The 25577-nt window shown below is 45.6% G+C and overlaps 1 protein-coding gene across 2 annotated transcripts in view; it reads right to left on the reverse strand.

Annotated features, from left to right (window-relative positions):
- Nucleotides 1–8230: 8230 nt before the first annotated feature.
- LOC144773447 (transmembrane protein 126A-like) overlaps nt 8231–25577 on the reverse strand; it is a 53548-nt gene continuing 36201 nt past the window's right edge. For both annotated transcript variants that reach the window (XM_078658477.1, XM_078658476.1), the window contains exons 3-5: nt 19967–20160; nt 11610–11724; nt 8231–8532 (exon numbers count right to left, since the gene is read on the reverse strand). In XM_078658477.1, the coding sequence (XP_078514603.1) occupies nt 8328–8532; nt 11610–11724; nt 19967–20160 (514 nt within the window). In that variant the 3' untranslated portion in view covers nt 8231–8327. The remainder of the gene's footprint in view (nt 8533–11609; nt 11725–19966; nt 20161–25577) is intronic.

Below are 25577 nucleotides of genomic sequence, written 5' to 3' on the forward strand. Positions count from 1 at the left end.
CAGGTGGTTGACCATGGAGCTGGGCTCATCCAAAGCTGATCCATATTCATATTGTTATTTTCATTTGTTTACATTTTATCTCCTATTGCTTGAACAGGTTTTGCCAAAAGTGAAGTGGCTATTGTTACTAATTTCACATCCACTTGATGAGTTACAAAGGTATCAATGAGCTTTCCTTGGAGGTCTGAGAGGCATTTCAGTAAGTCCTTTTTTGTTAAGGGGCTTGGATTATTATTTCTCGTCGCCATTGTCACTGGTTTCCTGGTGCTCATCAAGTGTCTCGAATGGAGTCTGACCCACACGTCATCCAACAGTAGCACAAATCACGTTTGTCTTGTTTGCTTTTGTCATTGAGCCGCATCCAGCTGCAAAAAGATGTCTTTCAGTACACCTCCTGCTAAGTGATGCACTCTTAGAGTAGGCCATAGGAGGCTACACCATCTAAATAACTGCCTGAACTTTCGTGGTTCCTTATGAGATTGGGGGAGGCGTGGTGCCTGGAGAACCGTGCCTCAGGTTCGCTTTAGATTCTGAAGATGTCCCTCTGACAGGGCACTCCCTTTCAAGCCTAGGGCACTGGCCATCCTCACCTCTGTCATGGATGCATTAGGAACTACAGGCGAGTGTGGCAACTCTCTCCCTGGTTTCCGACAGGCTCAAGGTGGCCAACGTCATGGCGTTGCACTTCCCCACCACCAGGCGGTACTGACATTAGTTTGCAGGTCTCTAGTTCCAAAGCCAGCCTGGGCTGCCTGTGCCAGGATTTCCCAGTTCATTCTGAAACAGCTGTCTGTAGTTCTCCATGGAGGAAGGTTCCTAAGCAGCCAATACGGCGATCGGCATAGAAGCCATCTATCCATGCTCCAGCATCGGTCATGCCTCCTTTACAAGTTAAAAAAAAAAGTGCCAAAAACTGGACGTATGTTACAATTTTGGCAACCAGATGCAATGGCAAACAAATCTAAAATGCAGGAATACCTAAAGTAGGAAGGGAACCCTCTGACATAAAGCAAGCCAAGGAGTGCATGAAATATGTACCCTTAGAAACAAGCATTTACAATGCAATAGGTCTCGCATTATTTAAGTTTGAGCTACTAGTACTGTAAATGGCAATGTTTTTATTTTTATTTATGCGCTATTTTAATTTTCTTTGCATAAAAAGGTACATATAAAATATGTGTTGTATAAAAATTCATTTATGCAGTATTTACATTTTCTTTGCATAAAAAAGTACATATACAATATTTCTTGTAGAAAAGTTAAACATTTTAATGATGTGCCTAAATAATTTTTATATGTACATTCTATTTGCAAACGGATGGGGGGGGGGTCTGAAAACTGAAGGAGGGCCTCGGGCCAGAACATCCTAACAATCATATTTTTTCATGTTTCAAATTATTTGTGGACACTTTTTCCAAAACAACATACTTGCAATTTAACAGCGAACAACAGGCTGACTCTATTTGGCCCCACCCCCTTTTGCGCCTATGACCCCTGTCCTCACGCCCTTCCCAGTGGAACTCCGGGCAATTTGTGGTATCCCTTAGTAAATCTTTTTAATTTCTAGCACACGAAAGGAGACCACAGTCACTTATGTGCCTGCGTCACCGTGGTGGATTCAAGAAGCTTCCCACGGCGTCCAGTTCTTACTGGAAAGCCGCTGTTATTGGCGAGCTCGCACTGATCCTAAACAAAGTGGTACTTTCTGTGTAACTGGTCCCCCCGGCCAGGGCAGACTGAAGTGGCTCTAACCAGATTTCTACTGCTCCTTGCTCAGTAATTGCTGCTTCTACATGCCGGCTGCAAACCTGAAAACACCTGGAGATCTTTTCCGTCCGTCTGAATTTCTTGAATTTAGCGGTTGTGTTTTTAATTTGCTACATTAAAATATTAATGAAGCACTCAACAAGAGGAACAATAAAAATACACCCTTTACATTTGTTTCACACCATACTATCCCACTGAGACACCCACACTGCCTTCAGCTACAACCCAGTTGTGCCCGGCTATATATACCTGGATGCAGCTCAATTCAAATTATGCACAAGAGTGATATGCTGCCTGGAAAAAAAAGTACCTTCCTGGAAAAAGCACCGTTTCAGCAAGAGAGACAGAAAGAGACGGGGCAGCTGACAACGGCAGATGAGGAAAAGCGGACTTCAAAATGAAATTAATCATACCTGAATACACTGGCACCTGAAGAACCTCCGCAACAGAAGCAGGCTGCACGATCGGGCACCGACCAGTTCTTTGCTTGCCGCTCCTGAGATGCATGCTACACGAATCACGGGCAGCCCCCCTGGTCCCCCCACATTGGCAGGCCACAATCAGTGATGGATGCGTGCCACACAGAGACGGTACAGACCTGGCTGCCTTCAGCTCGAGGGGTGGGCGGGGTAATCATGTGCCTGCGGCCTGCGCAGAGGCAGGCCCATTAATCATCGGACCTCCAGGCTCCAGTTCGTGACTGCTGTGCGCGAAGCGCTCAGAGAGGTGTGTGATTGTGGGCTCGTCACCCAGTTCAGCAGTAGAATTTTCCTGCGACCAGGAAGTCAGGCAGGCCGGGGGCGGTACTGCGGGACACCTCTGTGACGTCATTCCCGGGCCGCGCTCTGATTGGCTGCTGGCCCGGGACCTGACGTGCAGGAAGAGGAGCCGGCAGCAGGAAGTGGCGTGAGCTTTGCGGCCCCGGGGCTCCCGTGACCAGGAAGGAGCCCTGGATACTGTTTCCCTTAAAGTCCCGGTCCCGAGATGGGGGACCGGGTGAAGACCCGCGGGGCGAAGCGGGCGCACTGAGGAGGCGGGGCTCCCATGCGGAGAGAGAGCCTGCAGCTGCGGAGGAAGGGAAGGAGCCTGGAGACCCGGGGAGCGCCCGCCAGACACCGGTGAGTGGAGCCGGGAGGAGAGGGGCTGGTGTGTGTGAAGGGGTCTCTGTGTATGCGTGTAGGTGCGGCGGCGGCGACGGGGGGTGTGCCTGTGTATGCGTGTGTATGTGCGCATGCGTGAGTGCTGTGTATGCGTGTGCCTGTGATGTGCGCATGCGTGAATGTTGGTGCGCGTGCAAGCAGCTGAATCCAGCCGGGGAGAAGCGCGTGACAGTTTTTTGTCCGTCATTCCCCCGTGTCAGCTCGCTATAAGTCTCCAGCCTGGACGCATCCTTCGGATGCGATATCCAGGCGAGACCTAAAAAGGGCAAACTTGTTCTGTAAATACTCGGAGGTAAAGCTTTAGTTGATACAATTCAAGAAATAACTCTTATTCTTAGGCGCCCAACAAAAGTAATGAGGAATTAAATTAAACTATTTTCACAAGTAGCTCCATGGACATTCTTGGCAAATAAATTTGCAGGTTAAGAAATAATATATGCACTTTAATTTTTCCTCAAAACGAATAGTGTATACATTTTAGCTTCACCCCATAAATTGCAGTCTTTCCCTCACTGTGTGCATCTTAAGCTTAGGGGTTATGTTACCAGAATATTGTAGCCTAAATATCGTCTATCAAAAATAGCTTGTTTTAAATATAGTTTACAAAATAATCGCCACATTTCAGATAATAATAGAAAGTCTACACCCAAAGGCACAATATGTCTGTAAACTTTATTTAGGTCACAAATGTATGGTATGCGATATTTTTGTTATTGTTATTCTGACATACAACCAGTTAGAAGTGTAGGGGCAGATTTACTAAGGACTTCCACTGCACTTGCGTGACGCAAGGCAACACAAGTGCTTTAGTGGGATTTATTGAGCCAACTTGCGTGGCTCAGCATGGTTTAGTACAGTACTTTACATGGAAACAGAAGTTCTGGTATCCACTATCTAGAGTACCTGTTTTTTCCTGAAAAGAGGTGGTAATCTTCCATTAAATGTATTATAACTGGGCTGAGAAGTGCAGGTACTCTCCCTTTTCAATTAAAGAAGTGGCGGCACTCGGTACCGGATAGTACCTGCCCATTAAAAGCACTGGTGTAGTAAATCCAAAGTAACGCAAGACAGTGCATGAAGTGGCCTTGCATTTATTTGCAAAAGGGAGACATTCCATGGGTGCAGTATGGGCGTTCCCATCATCTTCATCACGGAACTTGACGGAGTAAGACGTCCGCCTCCATGCAGTTTTCATCCATGAAACTATAGGAACTCCTCGACAAGCATTTATCATCTCCACGTGTTTTCATAGTCATTGTGCGATAGCATTGAAATTTAAAGAGCCAACATTGGAGGCTTGGAATCGAGCACGGCGATTTAGCAACATACCGAACATCAGACCCGACATCAAAAACGGTCGCGATTTTAAAAACCACCTGGTAACTTCTAGCCTTAGAGTTCGAATCAGATTGTGGAGGCGTCGAAATTCAAAAGCTCCGTGTGCAGGAAGTTCGTGATTCCTGGCAACATAGACCTAATCAGCCATATTGCTGAGGCACATGTATACCTGTCTACGATAATAGAACTGTAAACTTAGTTGATTAGAATTGTTCACAAACCGAAGCGGCAATTCTATTTTAAGCACCATATGGATCCCCACAGTGTGAAATTCTAACCACTGTATCGTGAATCGCTGTCTAATTTCACTTTTTTGTTAGAAAGTTGTAAACTGTCTTGAGAAAGGCGCTGGCCGCCGAAACGCGTCGACACACAACTTATTCGCTCATGTTCACAAATTTTTTATGTATATGTACTTTCTAAGGAAGGTATATTTTTAATTATTGATGTAAGATACATGTATTTTTTTATGTGACTGTAATAAATTTTGTTACTACTTAGAAACTGTTCATTTTCCAGTGTTGGTCTTTACAATATTGTCTGACATTTTCGAAATACTGCCTAGGTAGTTTTTTCCTCAGAGTATGGGCGTTCCCACACATCCACCCACGGTTTCTTACATAATCCTCGATTTACTAAGGTTAGTAAACCTGGGATTGCGTCAAAATGGTTCGCTCCCCAGACCCAGGCATGATGAGGAGAATTTTTTTTATTTCTCTCAGTTACTTCCTCTTTGCATGTGTGCTGCATCCTGCATTGAGCTAAGTAAAAAGAGGGTGCTACACCAACAAAAATAAAAACAAAACCATGAGCGCTACAAGCATCTTCTCCTTGCACTTTAGAGGGTGTTCTTCCTACCGTGATGCAAGGCAGAAATCATGAAGACAAAAGGCAGAGTGCTCAGCCCCACTCCTCATTCCTCCCTGTGGTGGCAGCTGAGAATGGTCCTGAGTAGGTGTGAAAGGCAGACATTCGCAGGTACACAACAGAAACAGCAACATAGCTAAGAGAAGGGGTTAGAGGGAGCACAGTGGTTGCGAGCATATTCATGCATGCTTTGTGTATGCAGATTTAACACCTTCACTGCGGCGGCTATTCCGCCGCAGCGCTAAGGGGGCGGGGGGGCCGCGCGGCGTACGCATGCTGGTGACGGAACCGCTCCGTCACCAGCCTCGGTTGAGCTGTGCTCATGACGGAGCGGTTCCGTCATGGCCCCGCCCGCTCAATAGAACGCGTCGAGCGGGCCATGACGGAACCGCTCCGTCATCAGCACAGCGCTACCGCGGCTGATGATGGAGCGGTTCCGTCATCAGCTCGGAAGAGGTTAAAAGTAGAATTAAACTAAAAATGATTCAGATGGCTTAGTTAGTTAAACAGCACTGCAGAAAGGTGCGTAGATCTGAAAACCTTGAGTTTACATCCTAGCACGCAGTCTTACATGCTTCTACGGTCAATAAAATGGGTATCATTAAGTTAGTACAATTGTAGCATCTGTTATGTACAGTTCCTAGAAACTGTAGGCATTTGGCAGGAATTGTTATCTAAAAACAAATTTGTATTTATATAATGCACCCCACTTACTCACTTTTTTGACATTATGGCTCTGGTTCGGAGTTAGTTGGAGGACTAGAAGCTATTCACCACACCCAATAAAATCAGACTCCCCGGAATCAGGGCCTTAATAGTACTAACCAACTCGATGGTGTTCACTTTTTATTTTTTCTCGAGTGCAAAGCAAATAATATATAGATGTTTAAGCAACAGCATAAACAAATAATCCATTGCCCAGGGTAGGAACTTGACACCTCTACGTTACAGACGAAAAGCAAGAATTCCAAGAAGAATGTATGACTTTACCACACTTTACAGTTAAAGTAAGTTATATCATTTTAAATTGATTTTTTTGGGGGGTGGGTGGGAAACCCTCCCCACGTTTTTGTTTAGATTACAATTTATTATCTTTATTGGGGGAGCTGCCCGAAAACCATTTTTTTAACCTTTATCACCACATACACCTACCCACCCTAACCCTTAAAAGTACCCTTACCACCCTATACTCCTACCAACCCCAATCCCTAAAAATACCCATACCACCATATACCCCTACCTACCCGTATTTCCTAAATATACCCTCACCACTCTATATTCCCTACCCATCCCTAAACCCTCAGAAATACCCTTACTACCCTAGGTACCTACCCACCTCTAAACCTTAACAATACCGTAACCACCCTATACCCCTACCCACCACAAAACCCTAAAAATATTCTTACCGACCCATACCCCTACCAACCCCTAAACCGTAAAAATAACCTCATCACTTTATGCCCCTTCCCGCCCCTACACCCTAAAAATACCGTTACCACCCTATACCCCTAACCAAACCACCCCGAATCACAAAATACCCATAAAAGGGTCCTGGCTGCACTTTGAATGCTGGTATGTGGGTGCTCATTGGACTGGAGAGCTAAGGGCAGATTGGTGTCCAGTGGTGCCAACTAGCTGCGCAGGGGCTATTGGAAAGTATCTAAAGGATTCTAGGTGGCATGGTCAAGGAACTGAGATTCCTAGGGCTCAAAGTGAGGGTTTTTGAAGGCTAGCTAAGGTGCTTTTTGGACATTTTCGAGTCATCACAGAACAAGTCTGCAAGCTGGATAGGATGTTCTTCAGTGCTGAATGAAGGGCTCTAACAGCCAGCAGAAGAGGCCCCTTGGCCTGCCCCAGCCATAGGGTGTCAGAGCCTGTAAGGACTGGCTGAGGAAATATGAGGGTCAACTCAAGACTTTTCAGTGTACGGTAAGGGCCTCTGGAGACAGCTAAATGTTTCTTGTGCGTTCAATGGCCCAGTACAGGGTGAGTTGCTATGGGCAATTTACGGGTGCTTGTGGAATGGCAGAAGACAGAGGCGGTTGACCGACTCAATCACAGGCGGAAGGGGTGTGAAGATCTGAGGCTTAGTGTGGCTGTCAAAGGACCGGTAGAGAGTCTGAGGGGGCCGAGAACTAGCATATGGTTGGCTGAGGACTAGCCTGGGATATCATAGGGTTTTGCTAAGGGTCTTGCTGGCTGATAACCTTGGAGGGCTGACAGCCGGTTAGGCAGTAATTCAATCATAACTGGGAGCACTGAGCCTCTCAAACGCTTTGGCTCAGGTACAACTGCCCCTGTAGCCCAAAAGATAGCTATGCCCCTGCTAGCACTGCTGCTGACCATGCTGTACCTTACCTTTAGGGGTCAGGGAAGCTTGCACTGCTTCGGACTGGCTTGCGCCTGGTTGGGGGAAGTGGTGTGAGTGTGAAGCATGGACTGATGTGTGCCTGGTCAGTGAGTGCGCGAGGAAGGCTTGCATTGCTGCCGCTGCATACACTGCTGGGGACACTTTACATTTAATGCATAGAGGAGGTGAAGACGTAAAAAATGCAAAATCAGGTTTGTTCTGATATTAAATGAGGCTAGTCATTTTTCAGCTTCACGCTTTTTAGATTGCATAATTCGGGAGGGGACTGGCCAATTAATTATTGCTCAGGGAGGTGAGGGGCTTGCTAGGCATCAAATGTTTGAAGACCCCTTCAACCCTTGAGTGGCTCCTCAAGTCTCAACAACTTGGAAACTCCTCTATAAACTTTGGGCAGTATGGTATCTGCAAGTCTGAAGGCGAGCTGTATTTTCAGATTTCCTTCCTAAGCCTGGAAGGATATTCCACACCAGAGAGCTGCCCACATGCTCATTGGACGAACATAGCTCCACCCAGCACCTCAACCAATAGATGGAAGTCACAATTCTGAGTGTGAGAGCAAGATGGTCCCACGGCACACCTGCCTGCTGCACTACGCATGCTCTGTTCGATATTTTATCTACCGTTCCAGAACATAAAGGGCTTTATGGAAGGTGAAGTAGGCAAATCTGTCTTCTGGGAGAATCAGAGCTGGTTCGCAGTGAAAAACAAAAGGGATGCATTATCAAAATCAATGTTAAATCGATTCAGGTTTTATTTATTTACAAAGATTTATTTTGCAAATTATACACTTTCATTAACTTGACAAACAAACCGCGCGGGAAGCATTACTCCTTCAGTTCTTCTGCATCAGCTCTCGGTTCGGGAAGTTGCAGCATTTTTAAGTAGAGCGAATAGTGCCTGGAACTTATGTAGGCACCAAACACAGCTTGCAGAATGAAAACGTAGCTCATCCTTTTAAAGACTGGTTTGGACACAGACATCCAAAAGCGCAGCATGTTCCCTTTCTCTGGCATGGGAGCAGAGCTGTACCTAAGAAAGATCAAATATGGAGAATCTTTAGCATATAAAAATACTTCTGAGAATACACACCGTCATTACTTGCGTGTTATTACAGTGGCATAACTAAAGTAAATACCATCTTCTTTAAGGTCAGGTTCTAAAACTAGCAAATTCGAAATTCTGTTGAATTTCTTTGTGTAACTCTTGGATATATCACTGCAGGAGGGAACTTTTTTGTTTAAAAACCGCATTCCCGTCTATAGTTAATCCCTTCAACGCAACGACTGTGCTACCGGGAATGCTCACAAGTTGATTTTATGTTTAAAAGTTCCAATTCATTAATTTAAGGAGTTCTAAAAAAAAAAAAAAGAGTCTATTCCTCTTCAGGCAGAAAAGTCCACATACATAGTGATTTTTTGTTGGAGATTATATCTGCATTATGGAAGGAAAAAGGAGAAGGAAGGTAAATATCGAAGGTTGATGCGGTTGTTACTGCTTACATGTTTATGCAGTTAAGAATAACTGGTGAATTTTCCAGGAATTTCCCTTTTATTTTTGGCTTCACAGGGTCTCAGTTCAAGCTTTAATACAGTAAACAGGTGCATGTTGGCTTCATGCCTTCCTCAATGTTTGCATTACACATTAATGAAGCAGGCTGAATTTAAGATTTAAACCTGCTCTGATTGGAGAACAACACATAAGCATAAAGAGAGGACTGTGCCTTCAAAGTGTTAAATATAGTTCATCCCGCCGCCATATTACTCTTGTTGTATATTATGGCAGATCCACTGTTTTCTTACACGATTTCGACATATTACAGTGTAAATTCTCGTGCTACATTCCAGTTCATCGTTATTTTGCACATTATGCCATCTCAGTTTGGACCGAGCCATAGGCCAATCAGCCTTGACCCGGCTGCAATGAGAACAGTCCAGCCCAGTCGAGCACAGCACTACCAGGCCAGCTCCTTCCTGAGCTGGAACACAAGCAAACCAGGGCCAGTTTCGCACTGTCCTGTGTTGTTGGTGTTTCGGGTCAGGTAGGCTCTGTCCTGTTCCCATTGGAGCAGGGTCTAAACTGAGGTGCATGGTGTGCAAAATAGGGCTAGACTGGGGTGCAGCCCCGAATAATTACCAGTGGCTGAGATTAATTCAAGTATTCCATCCATCACTTTTAGTATACTTTAGAGTGTCACCCTAGGTAGGATGGGCTTAACTAGACGTGGGTCCCATGCACACTGTCACTGAAACAGAGTTACATGTAGCTGAGGAGCTCAAACTAGAGCTAAGCCGTCCTAGGCTGCTGTGTTCCAGTACAGGGAGGACTTTGCCTGTCGGTACAGGCTTGATTTTTCCACTGGAGCAGTGTAAAAACTGATTTGCATATGGCTGGGTCCAAACTGAGGTGGCATGATGTGCAAAATAACAATGGAGTGGGGTCTCTCTCGAGTAATTACCACTGGGTGAGATTAATTCAAATTCCATCCACTACTTTTTTGTATACCATACCAGTCACCCCTCCATGGACTGTATGCTGGCCTTAGGTGTTTTGGTCCGTATGGTTTGGGAGGACATACTGTGCGCCTGTGGTTTCGCCTTACTGGATCCTATTAGGTCACAATGCAGCCAAACCATTATTACAGTCATGTGTTGTGAAAACTCCCTACTCCATCTTTCCAAATATGGCATGTCTCTGATAGGTAGTGATGTGTACTTCCTTTGGCATGTTGAGAAATGGTGGACTTTACAGTTAAGGGTACTTGTACTGTCTTGACTTCCTGCAACAGACTGGCATCGGCATCTTTAATCACATCATGGCAAATTATATCTCAGCCGCGTAATATAATCGGACTAGGATTCTAGAATATACAGTGCCAAGGAAAGTAATATCCACGAGGTTATTGTGCCATTAAAATGATTTTACAAAAAAGAACATTGTTGGTTGACTAATGGGCAGGAAGAAAGTATCTAATGCAACTCTGACTGCGAGGTGTCCCTATGGAAAGCTCCAACATTCTATATGTCAATACAATGCACTGTAGCGAAACAAATCTAGCCATAACAGATACATGATGGATGTGAACATTATAGCGCTTTACCTGCACACAATCCCGGTCCTTCTGGACAGGCCAACATGAACAGGCCACACTTCTGTAAACACCCAAAATGGCATAGCTCCATCCTAACTCAGTGTATTCAGATTATAGAACATATGATAAGGTTGGAGCGATCGGAGTACCCACCTGACCCGAGTAAAAATGATCTGGCTCAGTAAAATTGATAATACCAGCACTTAATGTACAAGTGCCAAGAAACAATTCTGCGTGTAGGGTGCGCTACATCAGAAATCATTAGTAATAGGACTATGGCCTTAGACTTCCTAAACAACCACAGTACCCTACACCAGGTTGCCTGCTACTCTACTCGGTATTTAAAGTGGATCCTGCGGTGAAAGAGACAAATCCCACCTGAGACAGGGAAAATATTAGGACCCAGAACTAGGGAACTACGGGTAGGAATACATTCTAAGGATGACATTAGAAACACAACGTTGCTATAATAAGGACCCAAAGAAGAATACGTAATGGACCTGACAAAAGGTAAAAATTAAAGAAGTAATGTTAAAAACAGGAAAGAGCGTGATGTAATGGAGGCACGTGATAGTGATACCAATAAATACATTCCTAGAACCGCACTTTTAAATTCCTCCTACCAGCTATCCCACCTGCTCCCTCTATGTTCATTTCATCTCTCCTTTGGCCACACCCCCGTTGTTGAAATGGAGGTTATTTGGGAATTGTTAGTTTTCATAAGTTCAGTGTCCAGTTGAACCACAGTTTGATATTATTTTGATGTATTTTCCTTAAGCTTCGGTTTCTTAAAACATTGTATGTAAAAGCCTTGGCTTCACCATGCTTCAAGGAGCTATAGGTGGCAGGGTTCGAAAAGGCACAAGCGCATTCATGCTCTTTGCTGCAGCGCCCTATGTATATATATCACAGAATAACAGGCATATGTTCATTAGGGAAGTCACTTTGGTTAAGAGCACCTTCATTTACCAAACTCCAAACAATTTATTCATACATGTGTATGGAAAATCCAACTTACCTGGCAGCGAGTCCAGCATTTATTGGCAATGCTAATGCAATGGGGTACAGGCCTCCTACCACCGAGCCAGCCAGGGCACCTCTCACCACTGCACATGTAGCGCAATTCAAGTCACCTAAATCAAGCAGATATTAATGTTAAGAGCATTGCAAATGAAACTATAGGGTAATGGGTCTAATTGTATTTTGGTGAACCCTCTTTACCTGTACTCAGAGCAGTTCTGCTCAGCCTAGAAGATCTTTTTTTTTGTGGAAAGGGCTTAGGGTGTCATTAGGGTTAGTTAAGAGGTGGGAAAACAACCAAGTTTTCAACAGAGCAATCTCAGTTGGCTCTGTTATCGGAAACACTTGATGGGGCAGCCCACCCGTCAAAGTGGCGGATGCCCTACCTTATTTAGGACTGTGCTTCGGTCACAGATTAGGTCGAGCCTAGCGCAGAGCGCATGCAGTGCTCTATGGGAGGCTTCTGGTGAGGGCTCAAAACTTCTCTGTGTGGGTCGAACTCCTCCCACACATCTGATTGGCCTTTGCATGGGTCTTTCAATAATGAAAGCACGCAAATGGCCAAAGGCGGGTGCATGTCTCACCTCTTCTTCAAATGTTCACTCCCACTGCGTTTTGCTCTCGAGAGCGAGCAGCAGCGCGCCGATGGCAGCTGCACTCCTAGTGGCTCAGGTTACACGCTACGCGCCGTGCTTTCGCTCGTGTTCAATCCGGGCAGCGCGGTCCCCTCCCGTTCTGCGTCTGTCCCGCGACACTTCTTGTGTCAAACAACTCTCCCCCGGGACTCTGCGGCTGCCGTCCCTACGCCTGGTCTGTGTGCCCTGTCATATCTCAAGAGTGCATGCATCCCCACTCTCTGTACTTGTGTCTGTTGTCTCTGTGTCTGCAGTGCCAAGAAGCTACTGCGCTCTGTACACGTGTTTGCGTCTTTCTACCCTGGCACGGCCTAACTGTATCAGCCTCTGAGTTCTGCAGGACACTCAACAGAAGGGCAAGCATAAAAATCCTGTCAAAACACAGGCGCTCCCTTGTATGTGTGTGTGGAGGTGTGTTGTGTGTGAGCGCTGTGTGCCCTCGTGTTCTGTACTACAGGGATAGCATAAGAGTAACACAACACACACTCAGCTGTATAACAAACAATAAACAAACTACACTCACTTGCCGCGTCTGTGTGCTGCTGAAATGTGGATACCATGCAGCTAGTAAAAATAAAGACCTAAAAAAGCAAGATGGGGCCGTGCTGTACCGCTGGAGGGACGGAGGGGTGCGGAAACAAAGTCACACACTGTGCGAAGACTTTAGCTCCTAGCATCCTTCCAAGGTCAGGGCGTGGCGCTCCTCTGACACTTAACTCGTTTTTAACTGTCCGTTTGTGTTCACAAGTGGTGAGGATCCAAATGTCCGACCCTTTCCCTCCCCATCCGAACAGGCCCGGATTCTGTTGCATAATTCCAGTTTGGTTTTTATTATGTCTAGACAGCGGTTTTACATTCTGTTTCACCTTTCCCCACAAAGCGCTTTAAAGTTAGACGTGTTGCTTTGCAGCTGTTGTTTACTAAAAGTGCATCTCTTGAATCGTTCAAGGCTCTTGTGAGCCTCTGCCAAGGATGTGTAAGGGAGGCAGGGCAGATGGGGAAGCAAGGATGAGGCGTGTGCATTCCAGGGTTATTCCCGTGCAGGAAGCCGGCAGGATATGAGCGGTGGTGAGCTTTACTCTTTCACTGCAGGTAGAAAGCTGGGTGGGGGAGCACGCACTGTTGGCGAGTAAGCAGGGGCAGGGTGTGTTCAGCACGGTTTACGTGTGTACGGTAAGCAGGGATGTGACGTGTACATGACAGTTTACTTACAGAGAGAAGGCACGAGGAGTGCATTGCAGATTTGAAACAGGTGGTGCGTGTATGACATTTTACTTGGGTAAATTATGTATTTCAGTTGTACGTTTAGAAAGTAAGCAGGGCTCGGATGCGCGCAGTACAGCTTTATTTTTAAAAAAAGTAAGCAGGGCTTCGATGCCTGCAGTACAGCTTTACTTTACAAAAATGAAACTGTACAGAGGACATCACATCCCTGCCGGCCTCACACACGTAAAGGTGTAAAGTACACACTGCTTGCTTCCTTTGTAAAGTGTGTAAATAACCATTTACAATTATAAAATATATTTGTCCGTTTTACTTATGTAAAATGAGCAGGGCACTCTGTACATCGCTGTACTTTTCTATAGTATGAAGGTATATAAAGGGTACATATCAGTTTTACATGCGTACTGTAAGCAGCGGGTGTTGCGTGTGTGTTACCGTCATAGTACTACCCGCATTCAGAGGGTTACTTACCCTTCACTTCTACTTACAAAGCATGGATGAAATGCGCACATTACAGTTTGACTTTTATGAAATGTGCCAGGCAGGTTTAATAGGGGTGTGTGCCTTTCGGGGTTACTCATGTAAACAGGGCTGTGAGTGCATCTTTTATTTTTGTTTATGTAAAGTAAGAACGGATACATTGTCTAAAGGACAGTGTTACTTATGAACCGTAATTTAGAGAAGAGGCATGTACAGAGAAGTGGTGTATGTCAATGCTTTACTTCTCTAAAGTGATCAGACCTTGCTGTGTGCATTAACCCCTTGGCCGTGGCGGTAATTCCGCCGCGGCGGAGGGGGGGCCCGCGCGGCGCCGACATGCTGGTGACGGAACCACTCCGTCACCAGCCACGGGTGGGCTGTGCTAATGACGGAGTGGTTCTGTCACGGCCCCGCCCACCTAATAGAACGCGCCGCACAGGCCTGTAATCAACGCTGCGCAGGCGCAGCGGCCGGGCCGTGACGGAACTACTCCGTCATTAGCACAGCCCACCCGTGGCTGGTAACGGAGTGGTTCCGTCACCAGCATAGAAGGGGTTAAAGTTCTACCTCTGTAAGCAGGGATGGGATTGTTTCTCTGCAGAGCCACTTGGGTCAAGTCAGCAGGAGGGATGTGTACATCCTAGCGTCATTGGTGGAAAGTTAGCAAAGGTCACACGCTTACTTCTATAAATGAAGAGGGTTATGGAATAACACGCAACAGATGCTAGATAGTGTACGTTACAGCTTTACTCCTGTACAGTAAGCAGGGCTATGACATAACAGGCAACAGAGGCTAGTGAGTGTACGTTACAGCTTTACTACTGTAGAGTCAGCAGGATATGAAATACACACCAGAGGCTAGTGAGTGTACCTTACAGCTTTACTCCTATAGCGTAAGCAGGGATTCCCTCATCTTGGCTTCGGGACACCGTTTGCACCGTATCCCCCCCCTTCCTGCACTCATTCGCCCTGAGTGTTACTTCCGTTACAATGCCCATCTCCCTCTCTACTCCTCAGATCATTGGCAGCGAGTGTTCCCAGGGCACACGGATCACATACTGCATGGGTGATCTGCTACCACAGCTCATACGGGACAACAGTAGTAACATTGCAATTAAGCCCTGGGACTGCGGTGTAGGCAGCCGCGCTGAGTGACCTGCCAGTAGTGCTAGACATGTGCAAGGAGGCAATAGCCCAAGCGATATATGGTCCAAGACTGCAGTTGAAACAGCGTTGCATGTATGTGTGACCTGAGACGACTGCTAGTGCCAATACCTCTAGCTAACAGTCCCAAACGCGAGACCTATTGGTTATGCCAATGCTTGTTTTTCCCAATGAGACCCATCTGTTTGTAATCAAATAGAAATCTCTCCCTAGCGTTTAGAAGTACAGCACTTGGTTGATCCATTGACCCCCAGGTAGGTTTGAGCTATAGACCTTTAAAATACATACACGCAATCTGGCTTGTAGCCTTGTACATTACAGATGTTAGTATTCCACAACTTCATTTCATCGGTTGTAATACTTAGAACTCTCCCAAGACGATTATGGTTGCCAGAGGAGGTTTCTGAAGCTATTTTCAATCAAATGTATCCATGGCAAAAAAGAAACAAATCTACAGTACGATCAATGCACCAAAAAAAAATCACTCATGACCGTATAGGATATGAAGTGACGGTAAAGCCTCTGTCACGCTGAAAGTTTCATCAAAGGAGAAAAGCAAAGTACCAGAAGAGGAGGTTGCAAAATCGAACAAGGGTAACCCAGCATACCATTAGGAACTTTGGTACTCTACTGTAATATGGGCTAAAAGTCCCTCTCAGATTCACTTTAAATTCAATAATGATCTATATGTACTTAAATACTATTCAGCAGATGCAGTTTTTCAAATTAACTGATATATACGAAATATGCAGCATAATAATGACAGTTTATGCGGAAAACTAACAAGTGCACATTGTTCGGTGTGACTACGCAGTGATGTGTGGAAACTTTTTAAAATTTGTGTTTTAAGAGGAACAGTTGGCAACTCAAAATTGGATAATCACGACACTTTGAGCACTGTTAACTTCCATGGTTCAAATGCAAATGCTGATAACATTTCACTTTGAACTAAGGGCCTGATTACAGGTTTGGCAATCCATCGGGCCGCCGAACCCGTGGTGGTGGTCCCTGGACTGCCAGCCTGGCGGTCAACCTGCCGTATTACAAATACGGTGGTGGGACCGCCACAGGCTCGCTGCAACCACCGGGGATCATGGATTCTGCAGCGGTGGTCAGAGGCCCTAATATGCTGGCAGTGCCGCTGCGACACCGCTGGGCATATTAGGAGTTTCCTTACGCCACACTTTTCATAGCAGTGAGGCCGCCATGAAAACTGTGGTGGTCAGGAAACAAAAGGGGCCTACAGGAATGAAGGCCGTCGCAAAGTGGACGAGGAGCAGCCGTCTGAAACTGAACTCAGACAAGACGGAGGTCCTCATCCTCGGCCTCACCCTCTCTGCCTGGAACAACTCCTGGTGGCCGACCACACTGGAAACAACACCAACACCTGCGGACCACGCACGCAACCTAGGATTCATCCTCGACTCCTCCCTCTCCATGTCGAAGCAGGTCAACTCCATCTCCTCCACCTGCTACCACACCCTCCGCATGCTCCGCAGGATCTACAAGTGGATCCCGACCGAAACCAGAAGAACGGTGACCCAGGCCCTCGTCAGCAGCAAGCTGGACTATGGCAACGCACCCTACGCAGGAATCCCGGCCAAACGCCTACGACGGCAGCATCGCATCCAAAACGCCTCCGCCCGCCTGGTCCTCAACATCCCTCGTCGCAGCCACATCACCACCCACCTGAGAGACCTGCACTGACTCCCCATCAACAAGAGGATCACCTTCAAGCTCCTCACCCACGCACACAAGGCCCTCCACAACACCGGACCAGCCTACCTGAACAGCAGACTCAGCTTCTACACCCCCGCCCGCCAGCTCCGCTCCGCCAACCTCGCCCTCGCCGCCGTTCCACGCATCCAACGAACAACCTCCGGTGGCAGATCCTTCTCCTTCCTTGCCGCCAAGACCTGGCACACCCTCCCTACCCATCTGCGGCAGACCCAAGACCGGCTCAACTTCAGAAGACTCCTCCAGACCGGACTCTTCGAGCAGTAGCAGCACCCCCTCCCCCAGCGCCTTGAGACCCTCACGGGTGAGTAGTGCGCTTTACAAGTTATTGATTGATTGACAGGACCCCCTGTTGCCTCATGGCCATGGGGTGCCTACAGGGGGGCACATGTTGTGCCTCCCTTTGTGCAGTCACCCCCTTTCCTGCACGGCATGGACTTTACACAGGCTTTAGAACTCTCATTGCAGTGCCTTTTTAATAGGCACTGCCGTAGGAATGCCAAAGACCCGCCTACGTGACCACAAGATAACTCGTAACCTGGCGGTCCGTCGGAGGTCGAGTTTGGTGGCCTTGGCGCAGGGCGCAGACGTGGTGGCCTGCTCCAAAACGCAAAAGTCGTAATCAGGCCCCTTAGAATGCCAACAGGTCAGCGCCTGGATGCCTTCCGGGTAGCTACGCCCTATAGAAGTGCTGTTTCATTCATTCAACAGGTGTGGCTTATAACTAAAGGGCCTCTTCAATCACTGATGAGTTTAGGCACTAAATTAGTCATCACACATGCATTCTGCCACTCATTCTTGACCTCATAATAAACAGATCAGTCCAATGGCATCGGACGTATCCTTGCCAAATAAAACAATCGTGTTCTATGGCATCTGACTTAACAATTCCAAAAGAGCCAATCAGGCCTATAACATTTATCAATGGTCTGTTAACTTCACCAACTCAGACCTACGTTTAGGTGCATACTGCACTAAAATCCACATCCTGCTAAATACATGAACTTTTCCCCACAAAAAATTCCATAACATTGGACCTGCTGAAATTTTACTGAGGGTGAAAACTTTATTGTACCCAGTAATTATAAGGTACTATAAACATCTCACCACTTACAGCAGCCAAACTTTGGAACTCTTTACCCCAAATATAAGATCCACGGACAACTGCCTTATCTTCAGAAGGCTACTCAAGAGTTGGCTCTTCCCGACATAAAGACCATACTCAAACAAAAATATACAGCATATCCCTCTGTATACAAGCATTTATTTGGAGTGTAGATGTGTACCTACATGTGTATTGCTTTGTATAAACGTGTATAATGATTATTTTTTAAATATATAGATATTAGTTAGTTCCGCTTAACAAATGTTCATATAGCCTTATAGCCCGCCGTAGCGGGCTATACAGGCTATTAAAGGCCCGCTGAATCGTTAAAGGCCTGAGCCGAAGGCGAGGGACTTTAACGAGACAGAGGGACTTTAATAGCCGGTATAGCCCTGCTACGAAGGGCTATAAGGCTATTAGAACATTCTGCTACTAGAGGGCAGAATGTTCTAACAAATTAAACAAAGGGTTCTCGGAGCTCGAGGGGATATAAATCCCCTCGAGCTTTGAGAAGCCTTTGTAGAACATTGGAATGTTGCTCTGCGGGCCTTTACCGGCCCGTAGAAGCAGGGAGCACTCCATTGTCTGCAATGGAGCTCTCAACATTCCAATGTTCTAATATTACTTATAGTTACATTATTCCATGTTTAACATGTATATAGGTGACCGTATAAATAAGTACATCTCTTATAACTATTTATCTACAGTTGCTTTACTGTTGAATTACACTTAAAGAAAAACAACACTTGAAAGTCTGAGTCACCTATACACCTTCCATGTACTTATGTATCTTTATATTTATTACTTTGCTTCTAATTCAGCATATCCAATGCACTACTCTATATCTCTTGCAATACATCCTCTACCTCCGACTCATCTCAAACCTCATTCTACTACTCTTTCTAATGCACTACCCTATTTCTCACCCAATTCCTCTCTCACTATATCCTCTACCTCCACTCGCTCTCATCCCAAAACCCATGCCACTACTATGATCCCCAAAATAACCCTTTCTAGACTCTTCCCTCCACTACCCCTCCTTGCATCATCTCATACCAATTTTACTATTCAGATTTTCAAAACAAGCTTTTCTAAACCTTTCCCTCTGACTCTTCCCCCTCCATCTACCCTTTACTCAACCCCCTCCCCAAAAAAACCTTTCTATCCCTTTTCGATCCCTCCACTATCCTTTTCAATCGAAATAACAGACTAAAATGTCAACCACTTAAATTCATTTTATATTCCACTATACTTATTCACCACCAATCATTTTTGTGTTCCGGAGTAGCGTGCTACTCACCAAAAAAGAGCTTTGACGCCTCGTATGGGGTAGTAAGCGCTATAGAAATGCCATTACAATAAATTACAATCCAAAATACTATATCGGGCATAAGCCTTCTCACAAAGCAGCCATTGGGCAAACAGTCAGTAAAATCAGACATAAGTATAAAGTTACCGTTTACAAAACGATATATAAACCTTCCAAAGGATTATCACAGTACAAATTGTCTACTTCCAATGTTTGTAAAATGGTAACCAGCACCAAAACCCTTGCTTATTAGCATACCACTAAACATCTAAGATTTTGGCAGGGGGTGCAGCCCCTTGGGAAAGGTCATGTGCTCCCCCATCCAAAATCACTCTTTATACCCCCCCCCCCCCACACACACACACCGGGAGGCGGATGGGGGTGATGCTGGGTGGGTGGAGGTACAGTGGATGGGCAAGTGGGGGATGCCCTAGCAGTCAAAATGTTAAACTCAAAGTTATAGTTAAATTATAGACACATTTTACATCACTTATGTATATGACAACTACAATAAAATATAACAATAGAATTGCTGCCTAGCAGAGGTGAGTACTGTGATTATATGAAAGTCATTGAGTCAAAGCCCACACTAAACTTTCTAAAGTGGCTAAAAAAATAAATAAAAATAAATGTTGGCTGCAAAGCCTAACAAACATTAACACACGTGATTAAAGTAACTCACACAATCTGCAGAGACTTACCTGAAAGCAATGGCGTGGTTACAGCTCCATTATAAACTATTACTGTTGTCAAAAAAGGAAGAACGGCCATTGGCAAACTAGATGTAAAGCGAGCCTGAGTGACATTCAGGATGCGTCTGAAGAAGCTGTTTCCGATCAGACCAGCAAAGGAGCTGTTGATTCCTATGAAGACGGATCCATATGCAAACACTTTCCTACAATTGAGAGAATGTTAAAAGCATTAGTTTAACATGACTGTGTGTACTTTTTCTATGTTTACGCATCAGAAAGTACTGTGTGCATAAAGGTTGGAAAATCAAAATGTTGTGGAGATTTCTTAAGTGCACTCTCACCCGGGTGGGTATTTTGGCACTGACAGACTTGTCAAGTAACACGCATCAGGTGTGATATTAACGCATTTTAGCGCAGTGGTCCACATCACCGCACTAAAATGCAACGTCACGCATTTGTGGAGTCCCCTTGACACCACTGTTGGTGCAGAGGAAGAGACAAGCGGGACCGAAATCGCCGATCTGGTGCTGCCCTGGCTGTAGCAATGAGCATTCTTTATCAATGGCTCAGCTGCTGCGGGCCGTCCGGCACGGCATTCACGTAACGTGGTGCGGTCACGTGAATGCAACGAACACTAGCAGGTGTCAATATAGCCAAGGATATGCCCTCATGAAAACCGACCACAAAGTTTCAACAGTAAACATTCAAGCAACTTGCAAGTGTCCTAATCTGGTTGGCCAAAAACAAGTACCAATTTCTGTTAAAAGGTCCAATCTTTTATTTTAATTAACTCCTCGGTCCCTTTGGCACCAATATGCGATAGTTGGAGCCGTTTTTGAATTTGTTTTTCCCCTTTCGCCACTGTGGTAGAAATCACGCAAACATAAGGATCTGTCACCATTTTAGGTAGGGATATGACAGGCAGGGGCGACCATTAGTAAATACAAGCAGGGTTGTAACTTCGTGCCTATTCACAAACATTTCCAAATGATTTCTCCACCCCAAAATTAAACGAGTTCATTATAATATAAATATATTATATTATTGCAGTAAGAAAGCTTTCTGTGAAAAAAGGAGGCTATAGCTGTCCACCTTCTCACTCCATATTATTGAAAGGAGCTTCTTTGCTTTGCAGATTTGTCAGATACATATCGACTCCCATAAATGCATCCACACCACAGCAAAGGCTGTGAATATGGAAGGTTTTTGCATAAAATCTAAAATCGATGATGACTATTCGAACATTGTTGTGTATGGATTGTTTTTTATATTTATGAACGCTTTGATATGCTTACTTTTTATTCGTTGTAATGACTGTGCAAGAAATCGGTTTTTAAAGAACAGACTAAAATAATATATACATAGGGTATGACTTAATCAGCTCCTACAAAGACATGAGAACATTACAGAATGACAAGTCAAACTAACATTTTCAGCCATTTGGTCGTCCCATTGATGTCCAAGGTCAGCCTCCAAAGGCAGCAGCTCTGTCGTGCTTCCAGGGTTTCCATCTGAGATAAACTGGCATGCGATTATCCTAAATGAGCATGAGTCACAAAGCAAATGGATATTATGAAACCTGGCATTGCTCTGAAATTCCTGGAAGAACACTGGATAAGCCTGGATTAATGTGTCCGCGTCCATGAGCGGACTGGCCGCCGGGCAAGCGGGCAATCCCCCGGGAGGCTGGAGCCCCAGGAAGCCGGCTTTGACACTTGGAGGCCGTTTCGACCTCCAGGAGACCTCCTTGATAGAGTTGCACTGGTCCTGAGGCGCACTAGTGTGTCTGCACATGGGGGCTGAATGTTTCATTTTTGCCACTGCTGTTTTAAGCTCCCAGTCCGGCTTTGCCAGTGTATGCTTGCTTCCTCGGAAAGGGGGGGTGGCGGGGGGAGGATCTGAGGATGTCAGAGGGTCAAGGTTCTGGAGCACATTTAGTCGGTGGTGTAGACCTCTTTATTTCTATCTATTGCATCTTCGACTCATCTACTTAAAGAGAAGCATTCATCTGTACAAAATGGGCAAATGGTTGTCGCTGAGGTGTGCAGTGATCTGCAGATCCCGAGTTTAGATGACAGCAGGTCTGCATCAGTCTTTCATCCATGAGATATGCAGTGATTTAAATGGCATGAGTTTAAACCCAGGCATGGCCGATTCAGTCTTTCATCCTTCTGAAGTAGGTAAATAGAGTACCATTACATTTGCTAAATAGTAACATGTTATTACAATGTTTATAACTAGCAAAAGTATTCCAATATGAGATATACATTCTAAATATCTTACTCATCCTCCATCTCATAGAACAAGTTCTATTTCTTCTGGTGGGTATTTAAGTGCAGATTCTTCACCTTGTGAATACCCTCACGCGTCAGACTGGATCTGGAGAGTTTGATCAGCATTGGTCCTGTGTGCCAGCAGGTGGCGTTATGTGGCTCAGCATTGACTTGAAACCGCCCGGAAGTGATGGAAGTACCACATATATGTGCCACCCCAGAGCGCTAGCATCAGTTACTTTCTTGAGTCTGTACACGTCGTTGAAGCTTACTAAATGATCAGGTATGACAGTGTGCAGATCTCTAAATTAGGATCTTTTATCGAAGGTGAAAACAGTCCATTCCACATAATGGGGATGTGGGAGTTTAGTAAGGAATCCAGAGTTAGATAGGTATATCCACGGAAAGAGCGCTAGTAAGTAACTTATTCTTCCAATGGATAATTCGAACTGCAGATTCCGCACCTTGTGCATAGATACAAAAGCAGTTCCACCCAATGTGGTGGGTCTGTGGATGGTCTCATAACAGAAAGTCCTAGAGAACTGAATCGGAAAAGCGCCCTTCACGCTAGACCTGGCTATAGTGCTTTGGAACATATGGACTGACACCCATGTTGCCACCTGGCAGATGTTCAGAACAGGAACTCCATGTGCCAACGCAGTGGTGGCAGCCTTCGCAAATGATCCCTTAGCCCCTCCAGGGGTAGATTCTTGGCCAATACGTAGCATATTTTTATACAGAAGACTATTCACCTTGACATGGCCCTTTTCTGTACTGCCTTACTTTTCTTCATCACAGCAAACCCAACTAAGACCTGATCATCCACCCGATGGCCATTGGTGCGATCAATGTAAAAACTCAAAGCTTTCTTGGGGTCCAAGTGACGGAGCCTGTCCCCCTCTTTTTAGAGGTGAGGTGGAGTAAAGAAAGCCAGAAGGGTGATGGATTATCTGACACGAAAAGGTGCCAGAATAAATTGGTGTTATGGATCTTTGACAGGAATGCTGCTCTAGTCCATAGCATCAGTTTATCTAGGAAAATGGTGGTGCATGGATTGCAATGATCATTTTGCCCAGCAAATGCACTTATGGTCAAAATTTGTCCACAGAGTCCTGAGAGAATATAAGTTGTTCCACTCACATTGGCCCTAGTACTCACATCATAAAGGAGACATGTCTGGTCCAACAAGTACTCTCGCTTGTCGTAGACCACCTGGCAAAATCTTTGAATGCCAGGCGGTTAAACTCAGCTGGCAACACCTATTGGATCATGTATGGCAGCTACACCCTGAGCTGGCGTAGGGGAGAATCCCGGCTCGACCTATCTCCACTGCCAAGAACACAGTGTCAGCACTTCTATGTGCTGGAATTCCCAAGAAGGCTCTCCCTCTGAGAGCCATTCTGCCTAGATTGGAGCACAAGGCTCTAGTATGGTTTCTCACCCTACCTCTCCTGCCCAGAGATCTGAAGAGGATCAGACACAACCAAGCCCAAGTTATCCTGGGGACTTCGGATTGGGCTGGACAGTGTGCTACCTAGAACTTCTGGACATGAGCATCTGTCCTCGGTTCCGGCTGCCGATTCAGGACGATCTTCTGTCGACAGAAGGGCAGGATATTGTACTCCGGTATGCACAATCTACACCTCCATTCCTGGAAATTGCAGCAGCCAGGCATCCTTCTTTAAAAACAGTTTACTCAGGAGGCTGGGATAAATTTGTGACCAGGAGTAATTCCAGTCCCATTACAGGCAAAGTTGTTGGATGTTTTGGTTTATGTGCAGTCTTTAGCCCAGCAAGTCATTGCAGAGGGCAGTGTTAAAGATTATTTGTCAGCCCTTTTTGCATTTCCCAGACCAAATGTCTTTCTCTAAAGCAACTGTTGTGATGCATTTTCTTAAAGCTCTGGTCCATATGTAGCCACATAAACATTTTGTAGCTCCACAGTAAATCCTTAAATTTGTTCTCAATGTTTTATCTATGTGCTTTTGAGCTAATAAATGGTTGTCCTTTGCATCAACTGACTCTCCAAACAGTCTTCCAAATATAGATAACTTCAGCTCATTACATGAGTGAGCTGCAAGCTCTGTCTGTTAGTTCACCATCCACCACCCTTCTGGCGGCTTGTCTATTTTCTGGTGGGCCAGAACAAGGCTTGGCCCAAATAACCATTAGTGTGTCCATCAGAGTTTCAAAATGTAGAAGCAGTTCTGTAGAAAGCTGTTCAGGTTGGAGGACCTCCGTAAGGATACTAGTCTTAACTTCAATGAATGGAAGTTGCAGGCCTAAAACCTTTGCAGACAGTCGGATTACCACAGCAAATAAAGGTGATCCCTCTGTGAAAGGGCTACGTTGAGAGACAATCTTGTGTCCAGGCAGGTGTCTAGTCCACTAGCATCCTGACAGTCCATACAAAAATGTGTCATCATAATAACAAGATGCATCATAACCAAGGTCTTCAGTATCAGTGTTAACTGTGTTGTGAGTTTGAGGTAAAAGGAATATGCAGCACATGAGGCAATGCCAGTGTTATGTCTAAGTCAGAATGAGGGTGAACCGGCTGCGCAAAAAGTTGCGGACAGTGCGACTTTGGTCAAGGTCATGTCGGGTTTGCTTCAGAGTCTGAAAACACAATAGGCTATTTCTCTGGGGTCAGTAGAGTCAGTGCCAGAGTCGACGTGGCAAGGACCAGTATGAATCATTGCATTGAGTTTAAAATCAAGTTGAACATTGGCCCTGAATATGCCACATGCTCTGCAGTGGGATCTAGAGGTGCCGATAAATCACTTGGTCGGGAAACGGGCCACAGGGAGCCCAAAGGGTGCTGAAGGTACAAAACATTGCTTCTTTAGAAACCTCTACTTGTAGGGGTGTCGCCAATGGACCTCGGAATTCTGGATGCATTGGTATCAGCTGGGGAACTGGTTCCTAGGTAGGGGTTCGAGAACAAGATCGGGGGCTATTTTCACGTCCTTTTCTGAACAGGAGTGATAAGACGAGGGTCATGCTTCGTCTTCTTGCATTTTAATTTCGACTTAGACTTACCTGGCAACTTGGAGTGTAAAGAGAAAATTTTGAGGGAAGGGGTTCGAGGATGGAAAGAGGTTCACTTCCAGTATTTTGACCTGGACTGACCCATATGCGCCTTCCAACAGTTTTTACCTCCGTAGACTTTAGCTTTGCAGTCCTGGGTCGACTTAGATTAATTCAGGCACAGTCTCTGCAGGACTTGGAGTTGTGCAAAGACCCTGGGCATGAGAGGCATAACTAGTGGGGATCTGCCACAGATATTTGCTTACACAGTCACTAAAATATTTTAACCTTGTAGTCTTCAGAGGGGACATGCACCC

This window comes from Lissotriton helveticus, chromosome 8 (assembly GCF_964261635.1).
Source record: "Lissotriton helveticus chromosome 8, aLisHel1.1, whole genome shotgun sequence".
NCBI lineage: Eukaryota > Metazoa > Chordata > Amphibia > Caudata > Salamandridae > Lissotriton > Lissotriton helveticus.